General features: G+C 39.9%; 1 protein-coding gene across 4 annotated transcripts in view; it reads left to right on the forward strand.

Moving 5' to 3' along the window:
- Window positions 1–10,563, forward strand: part of HPS5 (HPS5 biogenesis of lysosomal organelles complex 2 subunit 2) — a 38,616-nt gene extending 28,053 nt beyond the window's left edge. For all 4 annotated transcript variants that reach the window (XM_019456470.2, XM_019456473.2, XM_019456471.2 and 1 more), the window contains exons 16-23: window positions 399–976; window positions 1,780–1,900; window positions 2,328–2,483; window positions 3,235–3,354; window positions 4,199–4,312; window positions 5,699–5,805; window positions 8,370–8,640; window positions 9,777–10,563. In XM_019456470.2, coding sequence (XP_019312015.2) covers window positions 399–976; window positions 1,780–1,900; window positions 2,328–2,483; window positions 3,235–3,354; window positions 4,199–4,312; window positions 5,699–5,805; window positions 8,370–8,640; window positions 9,777–9,837 — 1,528 coding nt within the window. In that variant the 3' untranslated portion in view covers window positions 9,838–10,563. The remainder of the gene's footprint in view (window positions 1–398; window positions 977–1,779; window positions 1,901–2,327; window positions 2,484–3,234; window positions 3,355–4,198; window positions 4,313–5,698; window positions 5,806–8,369; window positions 8,641–9,776) is intronic.
- Window positions 10,564–14,928: the final 4,365 nt, after the last annotated feature.

The following is a 14,928-nucleotide window of genomic DNA, read 5'->3' on the forward strand; positions in this document are numbered from 1 at the left end:
CAGGCTCCAGTATCCGAGCTGTCAGCACAGAGCCTCGCATGGTGCTCGAACCCACAAACCATGAGATCATGACCTGAGCTGAAGTTGGATGTTTAACCGACTGAGCCACCCAGGCGCCCTGAATGGGAGAGTTTTATAGTGAATGGGAATGACTTCAAGGTCATCAGAAGTGGTCCTGAGACCATGTGGGCAAAGATAGTCTCATTTGTAATTGAAATTCAACAATTAGTATTAAAGTTACTCTCATATTGTCATCTTGCTGAGATAATTGTTAAAAGTTGAAAAGTAACATTTATTCCAGATAAGTATGCTATGTCCAGTAGGTTTGCTTAGCATGAAATAATTTGTTTTAAAAAAACACATGAAACATAAATTTCATACTTGTCTGTCTTGTGTAGGACCAAGCTACAGGACCCACTGGTTTTGTTTGAACCCAAGTCTCTGAGAATGGTTTTACAGGAGTGGCTTTCGCAGTTAGAAAAAACATTTGCCATGAAGGACTTTTCAGGCATTTCAGATACTGGTAACTCATCCATGGCATCAAACCAGGATGTGCTATTGTTTGATGAGTCAAAAAAGGGAGTATTAGATGAAGATAATGAAAAAGAAAAAAGAGACTCTTTAGGCAATGAAGAAACTGTTGATCAAAGAACATGTGAATCTACAAGTAGTCTGAGGGAGCCCTTGGATGACCTTTTCCAAGTGTGTTCTCCATGCAGCATAGCTAACAGTCTTCAGAAGGATCTGGCTGAATTGGCAACGTTGTGTTTGGAATTGAATGTATTGAATTCTGAGACCAAAAGCACAAGTGGACATGTGGACTACACTTTGCAACAGTACTCTCCTGAAATTCTGGCTTGTCACTTCATAAAGAAGTACTTTTTTGTCCTGGACTTGAAAAGAGCAAAGGAGAGTATCAAGCTTAGTTACGCTAAAAGTCCTTGTGTTTGGGATACTTTTATTGAAGGATTGAAAGGTAATAATCAGATTGCCTTATCAAATATAAATCAGTATAGAGGACAATAGCATCTTAGCATTTTTGCATTTAAAAAAAAAAGATTTAAGTACAAGATTATTTCCATTTTGGTCAACCTCCATTCTGTTTCCCACTCAATTTAATTTTTATGGTTTAATTTGCAACTGTATTATAAGAAATTCATTTTATTTCTCTTAAAGTCATACTCAGAAAACATATATATAGCAAAATTGGAGAAGTTGAGATTCAAATGAAATGTGTTACAAATGCAGTCATATAAAAACAAGAAAATCGTTTATGTAACTTACTAATGTAGAGATAATATATGCCATATTTTGAGTACTTACTGTGTGTCACATATTGTGCTAAACACTTTAAGGAGGTTTCATTTCCTATCTTAGAATTATTTTCAGAGTGGAGGGTGTTACTCCATTTAGGGTGTTACTCCATTTAACGGGTGAAAAGAGTGAGGCACAGAGAGATTTTAATAATTGAGTAGTCTGAACTGTTGTGATAAGTGTGTCACAATAACTCAGATGTAGAAGTTTATTTCTTGCTCATATAATATCCAGGACAGGTTCCAAGTCATTGGGAAACTCGCTCCCATGTGGTAATCTAGGTTGATCTTAAGGTCCTTAAAAGTAGAGATTGTGTCCTGTCCTTTTTTTGTTTGTCCTCCAGTGCTTAACCATTGTGCCATGCACCCAGTAGGTCCATAACTAATGACTGTTGAATGAATGTGTTCATGAACTGAGTATTTACAGCTACGAGATGAAAGGAAAAGGGTGTGCTTTATCTTTCAGAAATGGCAAGTTCCAGTCCTGTGTATATGGAGATAAAGGAAGGAGACCTACCAACAAGATTAAAGTTAGTGAATGACTCAGTCCCCTTTGACAGTCCTTTGTTGATTGCTTATGCCGCCAGGTAAGTTGTCCTCTGCCATTTATATGAACTAAAGTCATGGTGTTTGGTTTTGGTTTTGGTCTTAATCTCTAAAGTTTTACTCAGTTGTATGGTGGGCAGCTTCTTGTCATTTTTTTTTTCTTTTTGAAAAAATTGTTTTTTCTTTTTGAGAGACAGAGAGAGAGCACGCAAGCAGGGGAGGGGCAGAGAGTGAGGGAGACACAGAATCTGAAGCAGGCTCCAGGCTCTCAGTTGCCAGCACAGAACCTGACTCGGGTCTGGAACTCACCATGAGATCATGACCTGATCCAAAGTTGGAAGCTTAACCACCTGAGCCACCCAGGCACCCCGATTGTCATTTTTATTTCTAATAAATGCCTAGATAATGTAACCAAGTTACGTCATCTCATTGAAGTTGGAGACTAACTGGTTTTGTTTTTAAATGCAGATTGTATGAAACGTTTGGAGAATCTGCTCTTCGGTCCTTAATCAGGTTTTACCCATCTATTTTGCCTTCGGATGTCATGCAACTTTGTCATCATCATCCTGCTCAGTTTTTGGCCTATTTAGACAGTCTGGTGAAATCAAGGCCTGAAGATCAACGGTGAGAAGGCGAGAATATTTGCAGACTCTCTTTTCTTTTGATAAGGCATTGTTTCCTTTGTATAAGCTGTTGTTATGTTCTTACTGCCACCTGCCACACAATTGACACACCTGTTATGGAAAGGATGGTTTTGGCAGTCATGTACCGTTCTTTCACAGTCCACAACACATACCATAAATGTGCACATAGCTAGTGTACTTCTCTTCACTCTGTCTCAGGGATTCTCAGTGAATCAGTGATGATCAATGATGATCAATGTAAAATTAAACCCCTGCTTCACGTCCTACACTAAGGCAAATAAGCTTCCTTGTTGCCTCTGCTGGTGAGTGGATTTATTGCCACCTCTTGTTGATAATATCCCAGCTTTTTGTGGATCTCAGTCCCAGATCTCATCTCTTTTTTAGACTGAGGTCTCATTTCCTATTTCCACATGGCCCTTGGTTTCAACACCTGCCCCCCCCCCCCCCCGCCCCCCGCCCTTTCTTCATCTCATTGATTTACATTTGCCCTACTGGCTTTCATTTCTCTTTTTGTTTTAGGCCTTTTGGTATTTTCCTTATTATCTTGAGCTCAACTGTTCATTTAATAGGCTATTAGATTTTCACCAGCATTTCTAGACATTTTGTAGCAGAGGGTTTTCAAGTCATTTCATCTACTATTTTGGTCCCCTAATAACATTTTCTTCACATTCCTACATTTTATGTTTCCTTTCTCAGCATGAAGATGATTTTTCTCCCCAACTTTCTTTTAGGCCATCCTTCCTTGAGTCCCTTCTACAACCAGAATCTTTAAGATTGGACTGGCTGCTTTTAGCAGTGACCCACGATGCTCCCCCAAGCACAAGCACTATGGATGATGAAGGAAACCCCAGGTATAAAAGTTCTCCTTCCAGCTCCGATGTTCTCCTAGAATGGAACTGCTTTATTCATTCATAGCATTCTGGGCTTACTTCAAGAATAGCTATGGAAGAGACTGACCCAAGTCATAGTAGTAAGGAAACTGAGTGTACTTCTTAGTGGTTCTGAACATTTTTTGAGTTACAGATCTCCGATGATTCCTCTCAGAAAAATGCACATCCTTGCACAATTTTGTACATGATTTCAGATAATTAAGCTCTTTCGTGTATCCACATTAAGAGTCCTTGATGATTAAACCTGTATTAGAGGGAGGAAATTGTATGTTTTCTTCCTGGAAATTTCTAGACATAGCTTGATTTGGGACTAAAAAAAAATAATCCATAAGAAATACATACTGATACATGTAATGTATTAGAAATGTCTCTTGTGTTTACCTCTAAGAGAAGCTTTTTAAAAGCCACCCCCACCGCCCCGCCATATGCCTATCATATATGCCTAGACAAAAGGTCTAGAAGGAGATACTGTGGCTGTCTATGAATGAGAATTATAGGCTTCTTTCTTTTGCTTTTTATTACCTAAAATGTCTAATTTTAAAAAATAAACAGGTATTTGTTATAGGAAAAATAGCTATTTTTAATTTTTCAAAAGCCAAGTAAAAATGTTTGAAAAATATAATAATAATTGATATAATGATATAATGGATATTATAAAAATATAATAACAATGGGAAAAATAAGTGACAATATGTTAATTATGTGACAGATATAATTAAACTCTATACTTATCTATTAGATGGTGCATAAGCATTTTGTAAAAAGTGTTTCATGTCTAATTCACTGAGAGTTGTTCATTTCACAGGCCCCATTCACACTTGCTTTCCTGGGGTTACAATCAGCTGCTGCTCCATCTCATTAAACTACCTGCAGATTTTACAACCAAAGAGAAAATGGCTGACATCTGTAGGTCTCATGGGTAAGTGAGAATTGTTTTAGAAGCTAAAGTTTAGCTTCTTAGTTCATAACTTTATAGTGAAGGACCTGAATCGATATGCTTTATAATTTGGGAATTCTCTTTACTACAGAGAAGTGACTTTTATTTTAAGTGATAGTAAAGTAGATGTCTTTTTCTTTTAAAATTTTATACATATTTTTCTTTTGTGTAGAAGACATTGGCCTTTGCTAATTCCTCTCTCCCCCTGGTCCTTGGTAGCTAACTCCAGTTCTCAGGCACTTGGATGGTATTTAATTAAGCACCAGACTATGTGCTAAGAGTTAACAGTTGATACAGGGTTCCTGAGAAGGGAGAGATTAGAATGTGCTCAATAGAATTGTTGGTGAAGGACTTAGGGAGGAGGGAGGAGACTTTGGAGGTAAAGCCCTGAAGGCTGGACAGGATTTGTATTGATAAAGGAGCCCAAGAGGAGGGTGGGTCAGATGAGAGAAACAGCAAGAACAAGGGCATGAGAAACTGACCATTGCTTTTTATCCATACCGCATATTAGTTATTTATTGCTTGGCAGTGTTATCTTATGGCTCTACCTGGATTATAATCTTTTGGAGATAGGGACCAATGTCTTTCTTTTTCTTTGTAATTCCTAATTCATACAGTGATAGGTACTTGATACATATCTGTTTATTGATAATAAGGGATGAAACTAGCCAGGTATGGTAGGTGATGAGATCATGTAGGACCTTGAAAGCTCATCAGAAGAATTTATTGGTACAGAAATGACATGATAAAGATGGAGCTTTCTGAAAATCATCTCTGGTGTTGGAGATAGGAGGGCCAGCTAGGAAGCTGTCATAGTAATTCAGGTATGACTGAATTGGTGATGAGTATGGCAGCAGAAGGAGCATATCCAAGGGACATTCTGAGGGAAAATACAGTGGGACTTATAACCATGGGTATAGCAAATAAAAGAGGGGGGAGAGTCAAGGAGAACTTACATAGTTTGCATATTTGGGGAAGAAATCTGAAAGTTTATAAAGTATATATAAGCTTACACATCTCATAATTAGTGCTTGGCCTCAAATATCAGTATTTATCTCTAGCTTTTATTCTTTTTTTCGTACACACTCTAGATCGAGGCTGTCTAATAGAATTGTCTATTAGATAATAGGAATATTATCTAGTTATTTCTAATTATTTCTATTATCTATTAGATAATAGAATAATGCTACCACATTGTCCAACATGGTAGCCATTAGCCACTTGAAAACTTGAAATATGGATTAGTCCACTGAAGAACTGACTTTTTATTTAATTTAAATTTAAGGCTAATGTCTACTTTATTGGACAGCACAGCTCCAGATAAATTCACTGTTTTTATTCCTTTCTTCAATTTTTGTTTCTTTAAAGTTTCTGGCCTGGGTATCTTACTCTTTGTTTGGAGCTGGAGAGAAGAAGAGAGGCCTTCACCAACATTGTGTGTCTTAACGATATGAGCCTAATGGAAGGGGACAATGGTATGTAACTCCCAGTTGGTTACTTTTGGTTGTAGTATATTAGAAGCCACTGCAGAATTTTCAATAAGGATACTTGGTTGAACATTTCAGTGATCCTGTATGTAATCCTGGTTAGCTGTCAAATTTGTGGAGGTTTGTTTTGTTTTGCTTTGTTATTTATTTATTTACTTATTTTTTATTTAATTTATTAAGAGAGAGAGCATGAGCTGGGGAGGGCAGAGAAAGAGAGAGAATCCCAAGCAGGCTCTGCACTCTCAGTGCAGAGAGCATCTCAGGGCTTGATCTCATGAACCATGAGACTATGACCTGAGCCAAAATCAAGAGTTGGACGCCTAACCAACTGAGCCACCCAGGTGCCCATTGTTTTGTTTTGGTTTTTATCAGTACCACTTAGTATATTATAAAATCATAATTAGAATAAACTATAGGCAATTTTTCTATTAACAAGTGCCTACTATGTGTTAGTCACTACACTAGACACTTTTCCATCTGCTGTTTAAATAACAAACCTTTGGGATATTTACTGTTATTTCTGTTTTACAGAAGTTATAACTGAGGTCTGGGGGAAGGACAGTTAGTTTCCCCAAAGCCATACAACTGGTGGAGCAGGTGTTCAGACCCAGGTCTCACTGACTGTCTTTAAAGTTTGTGCTCAGAATCTTTTCTCTGCACCATGTTGCCTTTTACACAGCCAACAGTTCAGTATCATTAAAATGAACTTAAAGTGGAGTGGCAGCCAGCTTTCCCAAGTATTTAAATACTTAAAAATTGTTTTTAAATTTTTATCAATCCAACACAGATAAAATGACAGAAGGCCAGGGCTTTGACACACTGATATCTGAGGTCTGAGAGTCCATCTTGGTCTGTTTTCTCATGTTGCTTTATTCCTCTCAGTGCAAAGATGCCAACTGCATGACATCAGGGTCCTTCATTCAGCAGTGTGACCTATAGCCTTTTGCAGCTCTATTGGTGTGGGAGAGGGAAAGTTAGAACAGAGCAAAAAAGCCAGTTCACTGGCAAGTGTTAGTTAGCTTCAGATGTCCCAACTATTGCAAAAATAATTATCATCTTTGTTTCAGAAATGAAGAGGAGGGGGGCGCCTGGGTGGCTCGGTTGGGCGTCTGACTTCGGCTGAGGTCATGATTTCGCGGTTCGTGAGTTCAAGCCCCGCATTGGGCTCTTTGCTGACAGCTCAGAGCCTGGAGCCTGCTTCGGATTCTGTGTCTCCCTCTCTCTGTTCCTCCCCACTCACGCTCTGTCTCTCTCTCTCTCTCTCTCTCTCTCTTTCAAAAATAAATAAAGCTTAAAAAAAATTTTTTTTTAAAAAGAAACGAAGAGGAGACTATAAACATACATATCCTTCTGAAAAATAACAGAATAGTTAAGATGATATAGTTAACAGATAATAGTTAAGATAATATCTTAACAGAATAGTTAAGATGTACGTGGTTTACATTTTTAAAGTCATGATACAATGTTTGTTATAGATAAAAACTGAAAATTCAAGAAGCATAAACAAAATAAATCCCACTTAAAATCCTTTCTTCCCATTTTGTTAATAAAATAATAGTTGTTCTTACCCTTGGTGTGTTAAATGGGGGTCTTTTCTTGACACTTCTCTTTTCCCCATAACTCATATTAATTGCACTTCAAGGCGTTGTTAGTTTTATTGCCGGATGTGTATCTCATATCTGTCTACATATTTTTGCTCCACCACCAGCTCCCTGGTCCTAGCTACTCGCCTAGATGGCTGCAGTCACCTCAGAATAGTCATCTGGTTTCCATTCTCTCCCACCTTTAATCCATTTTCCCTGGAGCAGCCAGAAGGGTTCTTAAAAACAAAAATTGGATGACGTGGCTCCCTTCCTTGAAACATGCTACATGGAAATCAGAATAAAATCCAGGCCTTTGTGCACTGTAGGCCATTCTTTGAGTTCCTTCCTTGAATTCCAGTTCTGTTCTGTGTCAAGTTGCCTTCCATGTTTCCTTTGTCAGAAATGCAGGCTCCTTCACCCTCCATTCCCGACACCCTGCGACCTCACGCTTGTCCATATGTGAGGCACAGGCATGTGCATCTCTGAGCTTGCCCAGTCTTTCAGCTATTTGCTCACCTATCCCGTCCTCACAGAGCCCTTCTCAGATTCCCCCTAAACATGCCATTCTCTCTGATGGTTCCCTGACCTTTTCCTTTAATGCACTTAGCCCAGTTTATAAGTATAGATTTAGGTCTGTGTTTACCTCCTTTACTAGACTGAGCTCCAGAAGAGTGTAGGGCTCATCATGTCTGGTTGGTCTCACACTGCACATCATGTGCCTAGCCTAGACTGTACCCAAGTAGTCCTAAGTGAGCGAAATGAAGAATTTTGAAGCTAATGTTGTGACCTCTCCTATCATGAGTTACTTATTCAACAAATGTTCAGAAAACAATTTTGTGTTAGGATGATATTATGTTCTTATGTTTTGGTTTTAAATGTTTTCACAATGGTTCTGACTGTCTCCTATATGCAGGCAGAGCATTAAGAGCCATTAGAGCCAAAATTGTGTGTTTCTGTGTGTTTGTGTAGGTTGGATCCCAGAGACTGTGGAGGAATGGAAGCTTCTCCTACATCTCGTACAGAACAAGAGTACAAAGCCAGCCCCCCAGAAGTCACAGAATGGGAACTTCAGTGATGGGCCTTCCCCCATCAATGTGGAAAATGTGGCACTTCTGTTAGCTAAGGCCATGGGCCCAGATCAGGCCTGGTCATTGCTACAGGAATGTGGTTTGACCCTTGAGCTGTCACAGAGGTTTACTAGAACCTGCGATATCCTAAGGATTGCGGAGAAAAGACAGAGGTAATAACCTGTCATGCCCTTGTCATGCCGTCTCCACAGGTGCTTGGGGAATGTGGAAGCTCAGAGATTTTTCAGAAGGGGGTGGGGCTGTAGAGATCATTCAGTCCCAGCCCCTCACTAACAGATGAGGGGACTGAGACGCCTCTGCTAATTAAGGTGATTGAGGGAAGAGGCTAAAAGTAATTATTGTGTCTCATACTTGTGACCAAGACACTCTGTAAGTTCATGTGAATACCCAAATCTGGTGTGTACTCAGTTCTTGAAGACCGTTATTAGTACCAAATATCAAGTTGTCTCAGGGCTTTTTTTGCTTTTGTTTTAATTTTGGTAAAATACAGATAAAATAAAATTCACCATCTTAACCATTTTTAAATTTGGTTCAGTAGTGTTAATTATGTTCATATCATCTTGAAGACCTTAAACTTTACCCATTAAACAACAACTCCTCGTGACCCCCTCCATGCAGCTTCTCGTAACCACCAATCTATTTTCTGTCTCTATAATTTTGACTACAGTAGTCTCTTTGAGACCCTGCTTTCAATTCTTTTGGGTGTATACCCAGAAGTGGAATTGCTAGATCATATGGGATTCTAGTTTTAATTTTTTTCAGGAACTGCCATACTGTTCTCCATAGGGGCTGCACCATTTTACATTCCCACCAATGATGCACAAGGGCTCCATTTTCTCCATATTCTCACCAACAGTAGTTATGTTATTACTATTATTTTTTGATAGTAACCATCCTAATGGGCATGAGGTGAGAAGTATTTTGGTTTTTATTTGCATTTTCTTAGTGATTAATGATGTTGAACATCTTTCCATGTGCTTGTTGGCTGTTGTATATTGTCTTTGGAGACATTTCTATTCAAGTCTTTTTGCCTGTTTTTAAATCACGTTTTTTTGTTATTGTATGAATTTTTTATATATTCTGAATATTAACCCTTTATCAGATATATGGTTTGTGATATTTTCCCCTATTGGATAGGATGCCTTTTCACTGTGTTGATTGTGTCTTTTGATGCACAGAATCCGTCAACTTTTTGAATCCTTTAATTCTTTGTGGGTTCAAAAAAATTTTTTTTGTAAATAGAACAATGAAAACTAAATGTGCTTGTTTCTTTTCTTTGGGATTTCAGAGCCTTGATACAAAGCATGCTTGAAAAATGTGATCGGTTTCTCTGGTCTCAGCAGGCCTAGTGGAAGAAGATTCATCACAATGTCATAATATTTTGAGAAAAACTGAGTCATGCTCCTGAGCCTCCTGAACACATTTGCTGTGGAAGGAAAGGTACCACCTCAAAACCCTGCCACCTTCCTGGGAATACTTTTGTCAGTGTCCATAACTTCTGTATCTGTGGCTCTGTGAACTCAGTGTTTGTCAACCAGGGTTGAATTTTGAAAGGAATCAGTCCTTGTTTGCTGAATCGAAGTGTCCTGGAGTCCGAATGTGAAAGTTCACAGCTGAATTACAGTATTATTTTCCCCTTGCTAGTGAATCGGGGGAATTATTTTCCTATTGTGACTCTTCATGTAAGAACAGAAGTTTCTCATCCTGCTTATAATGAAGACAGATAAAGTCATTGGCAGGAGTTGAATTTTTTTTTATATCTTACCTGGAATAGTTGAGAAATTTATTGACATAAGACTGGGCATAACGGAATTAACACATAAAATACACGAAACACTGAAGATTCAGATTAGATATTTACATGAAATGGCCCCATATTTAAATTGAGCTAATTTAAAAAATATTTTTCTCCAATATTTGACATTTTCTAATCTGAACATATATACAAATGACTAATTTATTACCAGAAATGTTTTATCTCTAATCTTTCCTAAACAGTGGTCCAAAGGAATCATGCACCTTTAAAAATTATTTTTTTTAAAGCCATAATAAAGGAAAGCTTAAGTACTAACAAAGACTGCAGCGAGCACTTGTGTCATTGAAGCCATGCACTAGAATGCCTCCATCAAGCTCCTGTGTGTTTGCATAGCATGTTACATTAATGATACATGTAAAATCTGGTTACGTTTTTATTTGAATAGAATACAGACATGAGGTTTATTGTGAGCAATTTGCAGGAAGGTGTTGGAGTAAGCTCAACGTGGAGTAAGAAAAGTGTTGGATACGTTGAATGATTCGCTTCTTTTTTTCATTCAGAACACGGCCAAAGAACTATAGACAGAAATTGCTGTCATGCTTCCACACGATATTCAGATATCATGTAACCAGATGGGTTGAAGACATTATCAGAGAAAGGAGGCTTCACAAAGTTTCTTAGAGTTTTGGGAAGCTTGGAAAACCTAACAATTGTGGTCTACAGTGGGGGTGGGGGTGGAGTGTGTGTGTGTGTGTGTGTGTGTGTGTATGTGTGGTGTTTCCCCTTATCAAACAATTTCCTGACACCAGTTGGGTGTCCTACAATGCAACCCAATTCTGACACTATTGACCCAAAGGCAGCATCAGATCCCACAGGTAAAGGACTCAGTCCCAAAAAACCTCTCCTCCACTTTAGACACTAATTCCAAGTCCAGGTTGTTAACTATACTTCTGACCAAGAAGAAACATTTTATTTACTAGATTGCCAACTTCTTATAAAAGGATGTAATTTAGGAACAGCCAGATAGAAGACACATGTAGGGCAGGGTACGGGGAAAAGCATAAGGAGCTTCCATGTCTGCTCTAAGCGCCACCTTCTCCAAATCTTTGTGTTCCCAATCTAGAAGCTCTCTGAATCAAGTTCTCTGCTTTTTTTTTATACCTTCATTACAGGGGCGTGATTAATTAAATCATTTGTCATTAGCTATTGAACTCAATGTCCAGTCCCTTTCCCTTCCTGAGGTCAGGGGTGGGGCTTGGGGGATGAGACTGAAAGTACAAGACACCTCTATGGCACTCATCACTTGGGAAATTCTAAGGGCTTTAGGAGCTCTGTGCCAGAAAAGGGAGGAAGACCAAATATATATTTCTTACTATAAGTCACAATATCATACCTTCCCACTAGCATTAGCTGGATTTTGGCTGTATTGGATTATGTTGAATGTGAGTCTCTACTAAGGTAAAGAGCAAGAACCCTTCCTTCACTGTCTCTCAGCTTTTGTCATTACATAATGACATACTGTCCACAAGAGAAAAGAAATCTCAGGAGACAGCCTGAACTGGCACAGTTGTGCAGTCATTTCCTGACAGATTATTCTAGGGCATATTACAGCAATCCTCATTTGCCAAAAGGGTACAGAGAAATTTATAGCACTAAAAAACATAATTGCATCATCTGAATTTATCTTCCAAAGTAAACCAAGCAACAACAACAAAAGTCCCCTTCAGTTAAACATTTAAATTTCATCAGTCTAGTTGGCTATTAGGCAGTGTTTTCAAATACAACTTGTATCTTTGACTTCCCTGGAGATGGCTGGACAGTGATTCATGGTTGCATCAGTTTTAACAGGGCCACAGATTCGCATAGTGGCTGAGAGCTTGGGTTCTGAGGTACACTGTCTAGCTTTGAATGTTGCTGTGTGTCTTTCTAAGTGACCTTGGGAGAGTTACTTTGTTTTCTGAGTTTCAGTTTTCTCATCTATATTATGGGGACAGTAGTAGCAGTCACTCAGGATAGTTTGAGAATTAACTGAGGTCATAAATGTGAAGCACAGAACACAGTGCCCGGCGCATAGGTTAGAGCCAGCTGTTAGTGACACATGAGACTAGAGTGCAGGGCAGTAGTGCTTGTGACCAGTGCACGGGTAATAAATATTAGCTGTCATTTGAAAGGTATGGAATATCCTTTTACTGCTTTTACCCTGTAGTGATCAGACCCATGTAAACTGGTTTGTATGAATCTGAGAGAGTGAGAAGACCAAAACTGAAGTTAGTAATTTCCTTGTATGTGTTAAATCTGTCCCCGTTCTGCCCAAGGCTCAAAACCTTGTAGTCATCCCTGCCTCTCCCGCTCCTCAACCCTCACTTCTAGTCATCAGATAAATCCTCCCAATACTGTGTTGGTGGTGTTCTCTAGAGGTCGTTTTTTTCTCCAGTCTCCGTTGCTGCCCATCCACATTCTCGTTACTCCTTGCTTGCCTGAACGCTTGGAGCAGTCTTAGTGACCTTTCTTTCTTCACGTCTAAAGTCTTGCCTTCTCCACTGCCGCCACTCAGTCTCAGCTCCTCAAAGTGTAAGCACCTAGGTATCACCCAAGTTAGGTGATTGACAAACTTGCTGTATGTCAGAGTCACCACAGGAGCACGTGAAAGATAACTGATTTCAGGGATCCTGGCCCAGACCTGGATTCTATACATCTAGGGTCTAATTTTATCCTCAATTGACCTCCCACCCCCATATCGTTCCTAGATTTAGATACAGAGTTATTTATCCTGGCTTATAGATGAACCCCTGTCTTGGTCCCATGGGAAGTTAATTAGACATCCACTGTCAGAATCCTTGTCCTCTCGAGACAGCCTTAATCATGCCTTTTCCCAATCAGAAACTTTCAGATTCCCCTCTGCTTTCAAAATAAAACCCAAATCCTTGAGCCTGTCATTGAAGGCCCTCTGTGACTTGTTTCCAAACTCCGTTTCTCGGCTCCAGAGTTTGTCCTTCATCCTGGGTTCTCTGTTTCTTGGATACGCTCTGCACTTGGACCTCTGGTTGTGCCTCTGCTTAACCTGGACATGTCCTTTGCCCCAGTCCCCACCTGCTGAAACCCACCAGGGTTCTGTGCCTTCAAGTTCTATATGTCAAGTTTGGTTGTTTTAAAATGTGATAACATACAGGTAACTTAAACCTTACCATCTTAACCATTTTTGTTGCAGAACAAGGGGCTGAAATCTCTCCTCCTGCCAGGAAACAGTAACTTTAGAGTGGGTTCAGAGCTTTCCCTACCCTTTCATTTAGAAGAAACCTGCATACCACTAAACTTCCCGAATAACACTACAGAATTACAACACACGCTGCTGTGTGAGATGGGGAGTCTGGAGTTTCCAGTCAGCCCTGGTCTAATGGATCAGATACAAACCACAGAAGAAGGCTGGGAAAATTTCCACTTGATAATTCTTTCCAGAGGGCTCAGAGAAGTACTACCTGGCACCACTGTGTCTTAAACAGAGAATGTTTTCCCATCTTGCCCAAGTAATACATTATTCCAGCTGGGTGACTCTGAGTCAGTGTGAATATTCAAGGTGATGGTTCCCGCTAGTGATGCGGCACTGTTACCGGTAGGCAGAGCCTGGGTTTAGTGACATCGTGTCAGTGGTCTTGATCCCCCTGTAGCTTTTCCTAATAAACCTCCTGTCTTTATAGCATGAGGCCTGTGTAGTTCTGCAGAGCCCCATACTTAGCCAGGGCCCTGGGCCTGCTTGAATGCCCTGCTTTCATCATCTTGGAATTTTTAATAATTTCTGAACACATTTTTATTTTGCATTGGGACCCATTACATTAAGTAACTGGCCCTGGCTGCCACAGTAGATCTGAGGTGGGGCCTGAGATTTTGCATTTTTTAAAAAAAATTTTTAATGTTTATTTTTGACAGAGACAGAGCATGAGCGGGGGAGGGGCAGAGAGAGAGGGAGACACAGAATCCAAAGCAGGCTCCAGGCTCCGAGCTGTCAGCACAGAGTCTGACGCGGGGCTCGAACTCAGACCACGAGACCCGATCTCACAGATCATGACCTGAGCTGAAGTCAGACGCTCAACCGACTGAGCCACCCAGGCGCCCCTGAGATTTTGCATTTCTAACGGGATCCCAGGTGATGCTTCCTTGAGTCACCCTTTGAGTAGCAAGGCTCAGTCTGAAGTCTGGTAGCAACTTAGAAGGAATCTGAAGGACAATATGGATCCAAGGCCCCTGGCAGCTGGATTACTTGCCACATTAAGGGAAACGTGAATTTTTGTATTCCTTAAGCTTCTGTGTTTTTGTTACAGCCAGTTAGCCTTACCCTAATTAGAGGAAGTGAGGTAGAGCCAGTCTCACAACTTGTTGCGTTCTCAGTTTGTTTAGGCTTAAATAATTTTAGAGAAAGAGCCTTCTCTGAAGTATGCCTGGAAACTTGCCTCCAAATGTGTCAAACACAAGCTCAGGCTCTCTGGTTCCTCCTCCAGTGTTGGTGGGTGCCGATTGGAATGGCCTTTTTAATCTTGGAGACTGGAGTTGGAGTTTGAAATTAGAGGAGAAGAAGATGAGGCAGTGTGGCCCAGGTTTACCAGAATTCGGTTTTGATGTTTGGAGGCAAATCCTAACCAATAAAAACTTGCTTCTCCTTGTCCTTCAAACCTGTCTCCCGTGGGGAACT

Source organism: Panthera pardus, unplaced genomic scaffold (genome assembly GCF_024362965.1).
Source record: "Panthera pardus isolate Hobbes unplaced genomic scaffold, ASM2436296v1 HiC_scaffold_12, whole genome shotgun sequence".
NCBI classification, from domain to species: Eukaryota; Metazoa; Chordata; class Mammalia; order Carnivora; family Felidae; genus Panthera; species Panthera pardus.